At 45.7% G+C, this 16,549-nt stretch overlaps 1 protein-coding gene across 2 annotated transcripts in view; it reads left to right on the top strand.

Annotated features, from left to right (window-relative positions):
- The window catches only part of hivep2a (HIVEP zinc finger 2a), a 113,963-nt gene that overhangs the window by 85,788 nt on the left and 11,626 nt on the right, over window positions 1–16,549 (top strand). For both annotated transcript variants that reach the window (XM_061051526.1, XM_061051527.1), the window contains 9 exons: window positions 4,117–4,191; window positions 4,315–5,627; window positions 5,808–7,666; window positions 7,777–8,037; window positions 8,579–8,735; window positions 8,921–9,011; window positions 9,135–10,914; window positions 11,051–11,208; window positions 15,335–15,510. In XM_061051526.1, coding sequence (XP_060907509.1) covers window positions 4,664–5,627; window positions 5,808–7,666; window positions 7,777–8,037; window positions 8,579–8,735; window positions 8,921–9,011; window positions 9,135–10,914; window positions 11,051–11,208; window positions 15,335–15,510 — 5,446 coding nt within the window. In that variant the 5' untranslated portion in view covers window positions 4,117–4,191; window positions 4,315–4,663. The remainder of the gene's footprint in view (window positions 1–4,116; window positions 4,192–4,314; window positions 5,628–5,807; window positions 7,667–7,776; window positions 8,038–8,578; window positions 8,736–8,920; window positions 9,012–9,134; window positions 10,915–11,050; window positions 11,209–15,334; window positions 15,511–16,549) is intronic.

Here is a 16,549-nt window from a genome sequence, read left to right as displayed (position 1 = left end):
ACTTCCAAACTCCATGTGATCTGCAGAGTCCCTCTGCACCTTTAAGAAAAAGCTAAAGACCCAGCTCTTTCATGAATACCTACTAACTTAATGATGATGGTCTCCATATTATTGATGATGATGATGGTAATGACGATGGTTTTTGTTTGATAACGACGACTTATAAGATGGTTTCTATACTGATTAGAGCTCTCAAGAACTGCCCTCAATGTTGTGCTTTGCCTCTGGTCACTTCCTGTCAGCACCTGTGTGTCCAATCAGACTCAAAGCTGATCGTTTGCTCTTACTGACATTGTTCCCTTTTTTCTAGATCCTTGCTTGTGTTGTTCTTACTCTCTGATGTACGTCGCTTTGGATAAAAGAGTCTGATAACTGAATTGTAGGATTGTAGAAAAAAAGATCTGGTTACACGCTGCAACTTGCACCGATACTCTGACCTTTTTGGATTCTTTGTGATGCAGACAGTCGGCTTTGACCCGGAATAAGATGGAGATGCATTCACCTCACCGACCGCACAGCATCTCGGAGAACCCCCTTATGTGCAAAGAGCAATCGAATCCTTAACGTCTTCTATGTGATCACACCTAAGTATAGATCAACCCTTTTTTTGTGATTGGACAGCTCGAGACACATTTGAGCGCGTGGTTCATTCAATGTGAAAACACTCAAAAACAAAACTGAGCTCAGCGCTGATATTTGAGAAGAAGGATGCAGTGGGTATAAAGCATCGCCTAGATCCATCTCCACGTCTATGAATGCTGATCTCTGCTCCTCTCTGTTAAGTAACTCTGGTTATTTAAAGCATCCTGACAGATCACTTTGTGTCAGTGTTTCAGTGTGTGTGTGTGCCGTTCTATTTTTACCTCCAACTACTGCCTTTTCAATGAGTCTTGTTCTGACCTACCTACAACTTGGGTGTCTCTTCATGCCCTTTGCCAGCCTACACAAACAGCAAGCGCACACACTGCCCACGCTCATACACACTTATACACACACACCAGTAGCTATGTCTCTCCTACGCACAGGAACTGGGGCAGGTTGTGTCGGTGCACGTATGAATAAATCTTTATGTAAGCCATTCACTTCATGCTCCCACTCACCCTGCAGACTGCGACCATTCCACTGTTTGCTTACAAAACCAGTTTCCTTACGTAAGCTCACCCTGGAGTTTAACCGAGTATTATCTGCATGCGGTAAGGTCAAACTCAGGGCTTGGTTTATTATGGGTGTGTGTCAAGAGGTCAGATAGCTTTTTGAGATGTGTGAGTGTGATAGTAGACGGTAAAGCTGCAATGAGAAAAGTTCATCCTTTGGTGACCCCAAATGGCACAGAGAGTTACAACAGTGCGTGTGTTTGAATTGTGAGAGCTTCATATAGCTGTTTGTTTTTTTAGATAACAGTCATGTTGGTCGTCTTGCATGGATGGAAGGATGTTTTCCAAAAGCCAGACCAAGCTGCAGAAATGGTTTTGATTAACTTTTTCAAAACCAGGATGTTTCTTGTTGGAGCCATTGGAAGAGCCACTTTGAAATGTGGTAGTCTTACTAAAAGAACTGTTTTTTAAGCCTTGACTCAGGACTAGCATTCTACCTGCCATTGCTCCACATGGCTGTCAGACTCAACATGAAGATATACCTCGCATGACAGTTTTTAAGAATGAGAAAGTTGGGGACAAAAATCTCTGAATGTAACAAAATGTAAAGGTGAGGGACCAGATTTTTGGTGTCAAAAACGTTGTGTTTTCGAGTAGTACTGACCATTCCTGCATCTCCCCTGATGCCCGGTTAAGTTTCAGCAGATGGCTCTTCATCATGAGTCTGGTTTTGCCCAAGATTTCTGCCTCTTAAAGGACGTTTTTCCTCTCCACTGTAACTTTGTTAAATGTTGCTTAATGCTCATGGTGGATTAACCAACGTTAATCCACCATGAGCATTAAGCAACATTTGTAGATAATATAGCAATGGGTAAGATCTTTTACCAGCTTTTTGTAAAGTAGCTCGAGATTACATTTGTTATCCAAATTGATTGATTTATGTTTGGAATTCATTGGTCAAAATCCCAGAACGCCGGCCTCAGCTATTGTCTGATAACTTTCAGCTTTAAATCCAATTGTATCCTCGATATCAGTTTATCAATTGAGCAGTTTACAAAAGAGCATATGGGATAATATGCAGCAAGGATTTCTCCTTTGTGTTCCTCACGTTCCTGTTGTCCACACTTCCTCGCCGCTGAGGTGGAGGTCGGAGCAGGCCGTGCATGAATGAGGACGCCGGTGGTTGTGGTGACGACACAGTCCGATGGTGGAGGCTGGACGTCTGGCGATGGTTGTTGGGACGACACAGTCCGACGGTGGCTGAGCATCGAAGATGTCGGGTGGTATGAGTCCAGGATATCTGCATGCTTCATTGAAGACTCTGAAACGTTAGCCATTTCCGCAGAGGATAAGTGTGCAAGGCGATCGCTGATGGGTTTTAAGATGGCCTCCGACAGCAATCTTGTTTTATCAACCTGAGGGTTGTGTTGACATAAAGAAGAAGAAGAAGCCGTAACAAATGTTCTTGGATTCATGTCTCTAATGTGACTTTATTATGAGAGCAAAAAGTCATCTGAGATTCATGAGTAAGAGATGAATCAGTGTTACTTTAAGGGTTTTAAAAATATATTGGATTTTTTGGTTTTCTGTAGATGCATCTAAACTACACCTTCATCCAATCCTTAACCACTCTGGACACCCAGGGTACCATAGATGTATTTAAGGCTGTAGGACGTACTCCATGCCAGATTAAGGCTTTATGTGACTCATCATTTCAGCTGTGATTCAACCAATGTGTTTGCTTAAAGGAGTAACTACTCCAGTATTGGTAACTCAAAAGACAACATAATAGACATAGAAGTTGTATCCATTGACCATCCCAATAAACCAAATAAATCCCAGTAAGTCCCCATCGTGGTCTGGGCTCAGAGTTTGGTGCTTCAGGCCCTTCGGTTCCAGAGTACATTCTTGAACTCTTAACACCATGGAAACTTAATAACATGACCCAGCTCTGAGCTAATGTATCCAGTGTGTGTTTGTGTGTCTGTGTGTGTTAAACATCAGTAATACAAGGTAGCCCAAAGTTAACATTCCTGCAGCTAAGAATACAGCATGTTTTCCCTCCCCGTGCTATTAATAGATCTCACGTTGGGCCCTCAGACTCTCACGTCATCAAGCCCCGCTTACCAGCACTGAAGCTTTGCTGTGTTTGTATATAGATGAGAATAGTGTGTTTGTGTCGCAATCGGAGTGCAAGGGAGGTTATTTAAACTCTGAGATGAGGAATTACAAAAGCAAATCTGCAACTTCAGCAGGCGTTTGTGTGTGTGTGTGTCTGTGTGGGTGTGTGTGTGCTATGCAGCTCTGTGCTTGTCAGGTGTTGGTGTGGTTAAGGAACGTTAAACAACGGAAACACACACATACACACTGTGTCTACTGCAGTGTTTGCAGTGCAGTTGCAATGCTTGCAAGTAGCATATCAATGTTTTTTTTTCTGTGAGTGAGTTCTCTTGTTTGCCTTTCGATAGAGTACATACCAAGTTCGATCAAACTTTGACACCCAGAGAGGAAGAAATGGTGCAAGCGCTGACGGCTGCTCTTCGATTTGGTCTTTTGGGACGCCTACACACATTATGACACTCCGACGTCACTTCCACAAGCGCTATTTATAAAACCTTTGTGTCTTTTTAGGAACAGCGTGGGTTTGCTTTGCAACAGTGACTCACTGAGTGGAAGGGGGAGGGAGTGAAGGAGGGAGGCAGGGAGGGAGGGAGGAAGGGGTGGAAAGGCAAAAAGCACAGATGGATTCCAGTGTGAAGAAACTAACTGAACAATGACATTTATCTCCGCACATCACGCATGTACTTGACAACTTTGTGTTTCCTCGCTGAACAGCAAAGTATACAATACTTTGTTGCAGTTAGCAGGGAACATGTTAACGTCCTGGGGTAAAAGACTTCAACACAAAACTGACTCATGGTTAGCCTCCGATATCAGGCTGAAGTTGAAGTTGTTCTACATTGTTATAATGGCTCCGTTTAAAGTCATACCAATATTCATTTGCTCTTTTGTTTTGTTACAGGTCTTGTGGTGAGAAAACTGGATGACTTTTGAAGCTACAGAGAGAGGAGGATCTACAAGCACTTTCTAAATAAATGTTAGTACTTACCCTTTTCAAATAATCAGCATGTTGTTCTGGATTTACCACAGCTATTTCATACACTGCGAACTCAAACTCAACTCTTCACCAAACATTTGTCTGTTTTTGTTTCCTGTTCAGATAACTCAAGGACTCTTCTCCTTTATATGAACTGGACAAAAAAACAGAGCCCAGCCTCATTGGTGTGTTTACAAAATGACAAAGGGGGAGAAAGATTTCTGATGTCATCCACCAAAGCTCCCTTTTTATTTCCACTTCCTAATTCCTGTTTCCAGGCTGGCTTTACAATAAGTCTCTTTCAGCAATGGATGGGCACTTCCTGTTTCTGTGATATTGTTGGCAGCCCTCAAAGGTTCAGCTATCATGCCTGGTAGATTTGGGACCTTGTAACCTTCCAGAACCTGCCTTCCCACTCCCCCACCATCCCCTCCATTCTTCCTCTTCTAACCCACAGAAGAGCTTCACAGAAATGGAAGCTCGTGAATCAGCTGCCGCTGGGCAGAAATGCTCAAATAAAGAACCAGTGAAGGAGAAGATGCCTCTGCAAAGGAAGTGGGCGTCTGAGCCCTCTGCAACCACAAAACAAAGCACTTTTGCTGACCCAGAGGGAAAACACAGGGAAAGTTTGCCTTGTGGCGCCACCGGGGGATCAGCACCTCAGCAGAAGTACGCATTTACAGGGAATTCTGGAAAGCTGCTATCTGGACCCTCTGCGGTTGGGGCCATAGGAGGTCCGCCATCTCAAGACCCCAAAGGGCCATTTGCTCAGGGGTTCCCAAGGGGATATTCCTACCAACTTGGCCAACCATACCCTCAGCACCCCCAGACTGAGCGCTTCCTATCAGGAGCCAAACCTCAGCCAGGTCTAGAGCCTCATGCTTGGCCATTTGCTGGCCAATTGCCATCGGATGACCTGTACCCTGTAGGACATCCAGGACATACTCACCCTCATGGGGCTGGTGCAGGGAGGTTTCCCCGCCAGAAATCTCCCAGTTTACCTAGCTCCTTCGGACAGTATTCTCAGTCGGGCCCTGAGCCTGGTGAGGAGGGATATAGCAAAAAAGAACAGAAGCCAAAAAAGCCCGGTAAGTATATCTGTCACTACTGCGGTCGAGCTTGCGCCAAGCCCAGCGTCCTGAAAAAGCACATCCGCTCACATACAGGAGAGAGGCCATATCCCTGTGTACCCTGCGGCTTTTCCTTTAAAACCAAGAGCAACCTGTACAAGCATCGCAAGTCCCATGCTCATGCCATCAAGGCTGGACTCGTACCATTTTCAGAGCTAGCAGTGGCCCGTGGCGGGGACTTGGACCAGGCATCTCCAGTAGGCGAGGCTGAGGTCCACTCAGATGGAGAGCAAAGTACGGACACGGATGAGGAAGGCGTGGAGGGCTCCACCATGCAGATCTCGTTTGAAGCTGACAAGACTACAGGTTATTTTTCCCACATTTTAAAACATTTCGAAATGAATCCATAAATAAATTCTGAATTCTAAAAGCCCAATTTTAATAAAGCCAAAAAAAAGGTTTTAAGGTTCAAATTAGATATAGACTTTTGTTTCTACCAGCGTCTTGTGTACTTTATGGCATGCTTAACTCCTTCTCCCTGTACAGGTGGTGTGGAACCCGCATATGCAGACTCAGCTGAAGAGCTCCCTGTGGGGTCTATGAAAGTGCCTATCCTTATTGTCCCCAACCCTGGGGGAGTCCCCTCCACAGGGATGGAGTGCCCACCCTTTCAAGACATTAAGGGGTCACACCACATGTTAGTGTCACAGATTGGGGGAAGAGCGCATTCACTGGATGACTCCCCTTCAATCAAACAACGCTTGGCCCTGAAGCTGAATGACAGAAAAGGCCTTGACTCTGACTCTGCCATGTCCCAGTCCTTGAACCTCCTCAGTCCTCACAGCAAAGGGAGCACAGACTCAGGCTACTTTTCACGCTCTGAGAGTGCAGAGCAGCAGATTAGTCCCCCAAATACCAACGTTAAGACGTACGAAGAGATTATGTTTGGTCGGACTTGGTACTACCGTCCAAATACCAGACCCAGGCAGTCTATCACAGTTGGCATGGCAGGGGCAGACCCCAGCAGCCTGGCCAGCATCAAGCAAAAAGGTGCTAGTATAGACATGGGTAAGATAGCCGAAGATCATATCTGTTTCAGAGGGGATGTAGGAGTCTCTGGAGATCCCAAGCAGTATCCAACAGGACCCTGTCAAAGCAACACAGGGCTTCTGGAGCCTCCATCAGATTCTGCTCATCTTACTCGGAGTAACTCCATGCCAACTTCCTCCCCTTCTAACCTGAGTGTCCCACCAGGGATTCGAGGCAGCCACTCCTTCGACGAGACGATGACACCAGATGATGTGTTTAGCCCCCCTCGCAGACTCAGGAGGCAGGCTGCATTTGAACATTCAGCCAATGAAGCTCATGCAGGAGAAGCCGAGGGCTATGGACACATGCCCAAGAAGATTGGTGAGCGCATCCCCGGTGTCCCAGAGCACATTGCCTACAGTCCGTACGGTACTAAAGTTAGCATGTCAGAAATAGCCACAAGAAAAAGGAGGATAGAGAAGAGTGTTGGGGATGAAGAGGACAGCCCTGGGCACTGTGACAGTAGCTGCAGTGGTTCAGTGGAGATGATCGGGGACTGTGAATTTAAACATGGTAGCTTAGAAGGATCAAGAGCCAACTCAACAGGGAAGGGCTCTCTTCACAGCGCTCACAGCCAGTCAGACAGCTTTGATACCTGTGCCAGCATGTGCTCTGAGGACATTGCACTGTTTCCTGACTCTGAGGGCAGGAAGGCAGTTGGGAATGTCATATCAGTCATACAGCACACCAACTCCCTCAGCCGGCCAAATTCCTTTGAGAAGTCAGAATCCTTTGAGCAGCCAGGTTATCAACCATCAGATAAAGCTTTATCCAGCCAGTACTCTGAACAGTCTGACTCAGAGATCTTTGAAGATGCTTTGAGCCCTGAATCTGCACTACTGAGGACAGAAAGCATGGAGCAGCCGCTGCACAGTGATAGTGACATGGCTTCCCTCTCATCCTCATCGGCGGCAGCCTCGCCTGGACAACCATATCACATCCCACATAAACTAGTCCGACAGCCCAACATCCAAGTTCCGGAGATCAGGGTGACGGAAGAGCCCGACAAGCCAGAGAAAAACACAGAGGTTTCCCTGGCCAAGGAACCAGAGAAGCAGCAGCAGCATGTGGAGGAATTTCAGCTACCACAGAGGAGCGACACACTCGCTCAGATGCCATCGGAAAAGCTACCACCTAAGAAGAAGAGACTGCGTCTGACCGACATGGAGCACTCGTCGGGCGAATCAAGCTTCGAGTCAACCTGTACCAGCCTTTCTCGTAGCCCCAGTCAGGAGAGCAACCTGTCCCACTCCTCTTCTTTCTCCATGTCCTTTGACAGAGAGGAGGGCCTCAAGTCCGCCTCACCCACCAAACAGGTACCCATTATATGTTTAACACTTCCAAATATCTGCCTATTTTGTCATGCAAATTAAACCTTAACCCCATAAGTCTTCAAACATAATGAGCAATTTTCTTTTTGATCCAGGATGAGTCAATGGCACCTGGTGGTGGACCTAAGCAGTCTGAGTTCCTCACAGTGCCTGGCAGCAGTCATTCCAGCCACCATCAGCAGAGGGAGATGAGGAGGTCTTCGTCAGAGCAGGCACCCTGCACGCTGCCTACAGAGCTGCCTGAAATGCGGAGCAAATCCTTTGACTATGGAAGCTTGTCCCCCTCCCGACAAGGGGAGATATACTCCAGCGCCAGTGCGATGAAGGAACGCCGACGTGGATATCTTGTCCGACAGGTAGCCTTCGTTCAATATTTTTATCAATCAATTAATCTTTATTTGTATAGCCCTAATTCATCACAAATCTAATCTTAAAACACTACAAAAAAGGTCTGGGTCAAACTCTTTATTATTTTATAATGATAGAGACCCGACTTTAGTTATGCTGCTACTGTCTAAGCCTATAGCAGCATAACTAAGAGCTTGTCCAAGCCTGAAGCAGCCCTAACTATAAGCTTTATCAAAAAGCATTAAGAACAGTTTTAAGCCTACTCTTCAAAGTAGAGAGCGCGTCTGCCTCCCTGACCCCGACTGATCGCTGATTCTAAAGGAGTAGGGCCTCTTACCTGAAGGCTCTACCTCCCATACTAGTTTTATAATCCCTTAAAAGATTGATTGGAAGTTGAAGTTGGTTGTTTCATAAACACTACCAACTGTTGTTTGTCTTATCCACTTTTTATTTTATTTACATTTTATGTACCGGTAGCTAAATGTAAGTATTGTACAAAATGATTACATGAAGATTTACCTGTACTACTTCTTTGCACTCATTTTGCAGGCTTCGCTGAGCGTTTATCCGGAAGCGGTCACCCAGGAACCATGTGTTTCTGAGATGTCAATCAAACAGGAGAGTTTGGAACATGTATCGTGGCCTGGTCCAACAGGGTCCCCCCACAGCGGCACCGATGTAGCGAGCAGAACCAAAAGAGTTGGTGGTAAGTCCTGCAAAACCTCACTGGTCAGTTTTAGGTTGTGGCTTGAATTCAAGGACTTGATTGACAACTAAGGGTTTGGACCATGTTTTATGCAATGAGTCATACATTACTAAAACAATATGGAATTTGGAACCAAGAAGGAATGGAATTTTTATTTTAAACACTTAACATACCGTTTTGTTTAGTTGTAGGGTCCTTCCAACACCACCAGCACCAGCACGTCCTCCAACAGAGTATCAGTGAGGACAGCTTGCAGGACGAACCTCTCTACAGCAGGTAACACAGTTTGGGTTCAAACACTATTTCATTCATAACTGACGGTACTCACATTGTGATTGTGTTAACAATGATTAATTACATACAATTAATTTTTTTGTATTCATCCTGCTTTTGTTAAAGGTCCCAGCTCCATCGCCTCCATGCTCAGGGCTCATCATCTGAGGGAGAGCATTGCGGTCAAGAGGTCATGCACAAAGAAGCAATCCAGCAGTACCAGAGTGCACATCCCTACCTTTCCTTCCAGCAACCAGGTGTGTTCTGGAGTCAGGATGTCAGCCAGACGGCCCGACAGCAGCTGACCCTCCAAGCTCAGCAACAACTCCAAAAACTCCACATCAGATCACCGGGAAACCCATCTGGACATCCACTCCACAAACAGCAACCACATCACTCCCTGCAGCAAATCTCAGATCAACAGCCGCATGACGGAAAATCTGAAAATCCAAGCCCTCACATGTACTCTGCCTCTTTCTCATCTCGCAGCTCTCCGCTGTCTCAGCAACAACAGCAAAACTTTGTCTCTCCTTCCTCCAAGCAATCACTGCCCGCTTCAAGCAATGCTGCAATGCTTCTGCAGCAGATCCAACCAGTCTTTGCCACCCAGAACCTTGGATCCCAGTCCTCTCTGCCTGGTATGCTGGTTCCAGTGCGGATTCAAACCCATGTGCCATCATTTGGCAGTGTTATGTACACCAGTGTTAGCCAGCTGATAACTACTCATGGCAGTAGGCCACACGGGATAGATTTAGGTGGTGCTGAGAACTGCAACATGACTTCTTCTTCGGGTGTTGTGAGTGTCAGCAAACCGCCTGGAGGCATACTGGGAGGCATTAGTGGGGCAGGTTTCAACCTATCGCACTTGCTGGGACAAACTGATTGCGCAGTGCCACGCTATCCACCCTGGAAAGTTTCAGATCCACCGCCAGAGCAACGCATGAACACGGGGATCCCACTGTCACTGACTTCAGGCACCATATCCACTACAGACGCGTCGGGGTCCGGCATCGGAGGAAGCAAGCGCATGCTTTCCCCCGCCAGCTCTTTGGAGCTCTTTATCGAGACAAAGCAGCAGAAAAGAGTGAAGGAGGAGAGGATGTACGGACAGATTGTGAAGGAGATGAGCGCAGTGGAGTTGAGTGGAACCGAGGGCGGCAGGAAAAGTGAGGGGCAGGGCAGAGGTCAGCGAGTTCTGAAGAGCGAGGACTCCATCGATGACTCTGAAAGGATGGCCTCTTCCCCCCCACTGAGCGACTTCCCCATTGCCACCAAGATTGCCATTCCCGTCCGGTCTACTGCTCCCCATCCTCCTGACGTTCCCCGGGCTGAAAGCTTCACCCCTCCTCTCCAGATTGTCACAGACCGCTCCCCAGCTCAGGGTGGCCGGGACTCCCCAGAGGAGCTCGATGTGGACGATCCAAACCCCGAGCCCAGCTCCAGCCCTCATTCCATGGTGTCCTCCAACGATGCAGAAGACACCGACAGCAAAAATCAGCCTGCAGCCAACAAAGCCCCAGTCAGCATGCTCGTTCAGCTAGCCACCAATCAAAGTGCGGGATTATCCGGAGCAGTGGGCCAGACTCTCCTGCTCGCAGATGTGTCCGACGTCCAGCAGATGTTCCAGTTCCCGAGCCTGCGCACCATGAGCAGAATTAGCTGGTGTTTCCTGAACTACACCAAACCAAACAGCGCCGTAGCTGCCCAGCGAAGCTCCGTCTACAATTCATGGTCCGTCAGCTCATACAACCCGAATCCTCTGAACCTTAGCACCAAGGCAGCGCTGGCACTGCTGAGATCCAAACAGAAGAGAAACGACGACTTGATGTTCACAACTGCAGCCATGTCGCCTCCCAGCTCTGGGAAACTGGTGTCATCTGTGGCTTGGAAGTTGAGGTTTGATCAGGTACGACTGTAATTATAGAAAAACTTTTGTGGACATGATTAGAGAAATTAAGAGTTATAAGTCTATGATTTGATTTGTATCCTTCCATTCTCCGCTTAATGCCTACTTTCTCCTCTTTCTCCTTTTTTCTCTTCAGCTGAAGCCGGAGCTGATGCCGGTCGATGCCGGTCATTTTGGGAGGAAGATGAAAGGCGTGATGTCATGGGATCGTTCGAAGGAGGAACAAGTAGAGAAGGAGGTCTCGGTGAAACAGCCCGCCAATGAACCGACGCGCATCAAGATCTTTGAGGGCGGGTAAGTCCTGAAAATCCACCACAGACAAAACTTTTTCAAATTGAGGTTGGAAGGTGGAGTGAAATTTAGATTTACACCAAAAAAAAAGACAAGGAAAATGCTCGATAAGACTTCTTGATAAGGTTTTCTGTTTGTTACTTTTTGCCCCAATGTTCAAATAAAACACAGGTGACCTCTCTATGACCTTTAATACAATATTACCCAGTATGAAAAATTACAAAGAAAAGCCTTTATCCGTTTAATAACCTATTCTTTGGGTTTCATTGTGCCTGTGATGGCAGGCCATGAGCATTAGCTAACAAGCTAACCACTGGAGCTGCAGATTTGTCATTGGACGACGACTCGAATCGTTTTTTATTCTCGTTTTATAGATTGGTTTCAAACGAGATCTTTTCTCATTAGCTGCTTTTTAAAATCTTTTTCACACTTTATACAACATCAGAAACTTGTTTAATTATTTGTTTTATTGAGAGAAGCGGGGCTTATAATAAATATGTCACATTATATCATAGTATTTATTATTTTTCTTAACGTTTTATTGTTTAAAGTGACCTCATACCCTGACTTCAGTCTCATTACATCACTGCAGGACGTTCCCTCAGACTCATACTCAAACACTCACAGTTTAGTTTGTGTTTAGATTTATGCGGCTGACGGTTTATTTTTGGGCTTTTTACGCCTTTATTTAGAGACAGGACAGTGGATAGAGTCAGAAATCGAGAGAGAGAGAGAGCCTGGAGGACTACAGCCTCCGTACATGGGACGCGCACTAATTTTAAAATGTTTTACTTCCTGCAGTGTCATGAAAGTGCAAAATGAAGAAATGTTGTTGCAAGTTTACTTTTCACTTGCTCCTGTTTTTTTGGGTTTTTTTTTTTGTTGCAGGAAGTAAAAGTGCATCCAGTTATTTCCCAACTTGAAGCAAAAAGAGAGAAAACTTTGTTGGCTCCTGATTAAACTGTTTGGTCTCGCAAAAGCGAAAAACTTTTAGCACCTAAAGAACATTAGCCTGGCGGTTATGTCGTGTGCCCCCTGGCAGAGGCTGTGGGTTTGAGTCCTGTGCCCTTTGCTGCATGTGGGCGGCTGTGGTTCAGTGGGTAGAGTAGAAGACCTCTGAACCGGAAGGTTGTGGCTTCAATCCCCAACTCTTTCAGCAACATGTGTCCTTTGGCAAGACACCCCCCAAGTTGCTCCTGCTGCTTCATCTGTGGTGTATGAATGGATTAGTTATTTCTGATGGTCACTTTACAAACTCAAGTCCATGTTGCCCCCATGTTGTTCAGATTGTGTGATGATCAATTAACATTTATTAAGAAGCATTTCAGGTCAATTAACCCTTCATTTTTCTCATAGACGGCACTGAAATGTGTCATTGAAAGAATTTAAAAATGGTGAAATTAAGACTGTACACCGGAGTTAGAGCTGAAAGCCCTCAGTTTGAGACATTCCAGCAGTATCATAATCTTTTATAGTCTAACAGTAGAGCCAAGGAGACCAAGGTTACTGGATTGAACAGACGGTGCCGACACACACACACACACACACACACACACACACGTGCAGGGTGTTATTAAATTCAGCAGACAGTGAAGTCATTCTCTTCCGTCCCCACAGGACAATTTAGAAGCAATAAGTGGATAAAAGCGCACAAACAGGGCAACCAAGCAAAGACACACACCCATATATATACACTCACATAAACAATATGCATGTCGGTAATCAGCTAACAGACGCTCACACACACACACACACACACACACACACACACACATCAGTTGTTGCAAAGAGTCTGGATGGAAGAGGTCGACAAAGTGCAAGTCCTGGCAGGGAAAGCGAATCCCTCACTTCTTCTCGTCCCTGCAGTTTGAAAGAGAATCTGCTTCACGATCTTACCGTGTGCTGTGGATCAAATCAAACCAAACCAAACAATCACCGTAATTCATTTTCATAACTAGCTGCAGCTGTGTAAACGTCTCGTTCGGAGGTATCTCCCACTCGGCGGTGCGAGTCGAAAGACAAATTCCCTCTCATGCAGCCAGGATTGTTTGATGTACCTGATATTTGACCTCCTTCATCACACAAGCCCCCCCCCCCCCCCCCCCGGGGACTACACTTTACCCCCACGCTGCTCCCGCCGCTGCAGACAGGACAGGAAACTACACCGTCCACCAGCCAACTTCGCTGCTTCACCACAAAAGAAAAGAAGTGAACGTGATGCTTCTGCGGCAGAGCAAAGACAGACACAGTTCAGCGGTGTTTGACTGGTGGTAATGTTCCCCTCCATGACAGACCCACCCTGCTGCCAAGTGTCCGCCGGTTCACTCCAAAGCCTCATTTGGGTTTTCAAAACAATCATGTGTGACCGAGGTTTTTTGTTTCTTAACGTCCTGTATAGGAATGAGTGGGGACCGGCAGGAGGACTGTGGTTGTTGTTTCTTTAGAATAAAGAACCATCAGAAACACAATGAACACTAAACCAAAGAGTGGAACGCTGCATTGTTCCCCGTTTTGACTCGTCATCCCTTCAAACAAAGACGACTCTGTTGTTTTTATGCAGTTTAAGTTGCCTCTGGGTTGTGACCAGTTCAGCCCTAGAGGCATATTTTGCCCTGTTTTATTTCCACACAGGTTACTTCATCCAGAAATTTTGGTGTTGAGTAGGAAACTTTCCTCAGTGTAACATCAGCACGGCCGATATTATCAGAGGTTTTAATCAACTACAAACATGGAATTGTTACTATGTAGGAATTTAAAAGTGACCTCATTGTTATGATGTCAATATGAAGAGGAAACTGCGGTATAGTCATGTTGAATAATAGTCACCACAAAGCTTAAAACGTCTTAAAGGTAACATATTCTCCTCCTCTTCTTCAGTTTAAATAAGTCTCAGAGCTCCTCAAAACATGTGTGTGAAGTGTCTTGTTCTAAATCCACTCTGATCCTGTATTTGATCATGTCTATAAACCCCTCTATTTCAGCCCTGCTTAGAACAGGCTGTTTCTGTGTCTGTACCTTTAAATATGTAAATGAGCTGTGTCTGACCACGCCCCCTCTCTGGAAGGGCTTGGGGTGTACTCGGCGCTTTCTCGCTCCATGTCCTATTGTTTACGGTGAGAAGGCAGACTCAGAGGGCAGAACAAACACCTAGCTGTGGGAGTGTCACCCACCTGGGGGAGGGGCTACTGCCCTTTGTGATGTCATGAAGGGAACATCTCCAAACGGCCTGCTTGAGCACACATTTTCTGAAAAGTGGAGCAGGAAGAAGACGGAGAGGATGGAATTTTCTCATCATTGGGGGGTTTGTAGACAGACTAGAGATACATGTTAGAGTTAGAGAAACATCAAGAAATGTATTTTTTCATAATGATTTCTTAATCCAATCTTCACCGTCTACTGTTGTTAGTTAGACAGACCACAGGCCACCCTTTCCATCCTCATTCATGACCGTCCTGCATGCACACTGTGTCCTCTCAGCTCTGTTATGTTGCTCCACAGGAGGGATTGAGGAGATGATTAATCTCATGTTCTCCCTCTGCACAGTTCATGGTCCCATATCTTCTGTATCCCATTCCCTGGTGCAAGAAAGCTTGCATTTTCATTGCCAACCTTGACATGTTGCATGCATTTTGAAATCTGAGTATCTGAGCTCGTTTTCCGGCCTTTTTCTTTCTCTGAAACTCAGAGCAGCACTTGAGCATAGAAAGCCCTCATATCAGCTGTATTCAAGCAAGATCCTCTGTGTCAGCAAAACGGCCTCGTCCTTGAGCATGGTGGTGAATGTCTAAGAGCTGCCGACCATGACCTCTGACCTCTGTGCTCTGTTGAGGACAGAGAGAGAAAGAGAGCACACAACAAAAAAGACATTTGTTTTATTTACACATGGAAAAGAGAAAGAAGAACCTTCGTCTTTTCAGGAGCAGCCTGAGTAGTGAGTGACGCGCTGGTGTAGAATCACAGCTTATTGACGCGGGTCGATGTGAGTCTGCCTCGCCTGCTTTTAAAAGAAGGGATTATAAACGTGCATGTGTTTAACCTTTTATCACAAATGTTTTCAGAGATCGGTGTGCGCTTGAAAACACATCCTCATGCATTCTTTGTTATTCCTTTTTTTTTCTTCTTCTCCCAGGTACAAATCAAACGAGGACTACGTTTACGTCCGTGGTCGAGGTCGGGGGAAATACATCTGTGAGGAGTGCGGCATCCGCTGTAAGAAACCCAGCATGCTGAAGAAACACATCCGAACGCACACCGACGTCCGGCCCTACGTCTGCAAGTTCTGCAACTTCGCCTTCAAGACCAAAGGTAGGGATTATTAAATTTAGAATATCTCCGAGATAAACACTCTGTGCTCTAATGATGCAGCTTTTTTAGTTGAATCTTTGGTAGAAAATAACAAAATTATCATAATAATCAGACTACGAGTGCAGTAATCACATATAATTGCTCTTTAAGTATCTTTAACTACACAAATAAAGCTTTATCCTAACTTATAGAATTAAAGGAGCAGTATGTAACTCTGACCCCTAGTGTTTAAAATGAGTACTGCAGTCCAAATTCTAAACATCATAGAGATCTGTCCCCCCCCCCCCCCCTCCTCTCTAGAGTCCATGGTCACACAGATCACCATGTGGTGGACTCTGAAGCTTCAGTGTTTATCCAGCTCTGCATGGGTCTGTAAACCTTTCTGTGTTCTAACCTCTCTCCATTTTTCAAAAAGCATCTCCAATATTGATCCTAGTTTGAGCACGTTTCTGCTCGTGGAGCTTATTAGAAACATGCAGAGGCTTTTTAGGTCGGGTACAATCACTTCTATCTGAACCACTTCTCTTGCCCGCTTCCATCGCTGCAACACCTGTTGACCTGATAACTGCTCTCATATCTGACAAACCGAGGGGCGTCCAAAACGGCCGTGTGTGGGGGGGGTCGCCTTAAAAGCGCCTACCTTCTCTGGTCCAAACAAATCCAGAGCATTCAGGAGCAGAATCTAAAGTTAGAAGGAGGACATACTGGCTGCTGCATTGTTGTCAGAGAAGCCAGCACTTCAACATGTTTCCTTAATGTCTGATCAGATAGTAAGATACCTTTATCATCTCACTCTCTACACATCTCACTGATTGGACCTTTAAACACAAAACTAATCATATATTCTTAGTAAAATTGCTCTTTAAGTAGATTTTAACCACACCTACAAAGCTTTAACTGAACATTTTGATCCTAAAGTCTGGAGTGAAGCCGTGAAATGGATGAATAAAATGTTCAGAGAGGCTGTTTAGTGCTGCTGTGGTCAGACGTCATCGTATCAGAGGCTGGAGATGCTGACTCATTGATACCTGATCCTTAA

Source organism: Labrus mixtus, chromosome 12 (assembly GCF_963584025.1).
Source record: "Labrus mixtus chromosome 12, fLabMix1.1, whole genome shotgun sequence".
Taxonomy (NCBI): domain Eukaryota; kingdom Metazoa; phylum Chordata; class Actinopteri; order Labriformes; family Labridae; genus Labrus; species Labrus mixtus.
This window is presented reverse-complemented; position numbering and strand designations above follow the sequence as displayed.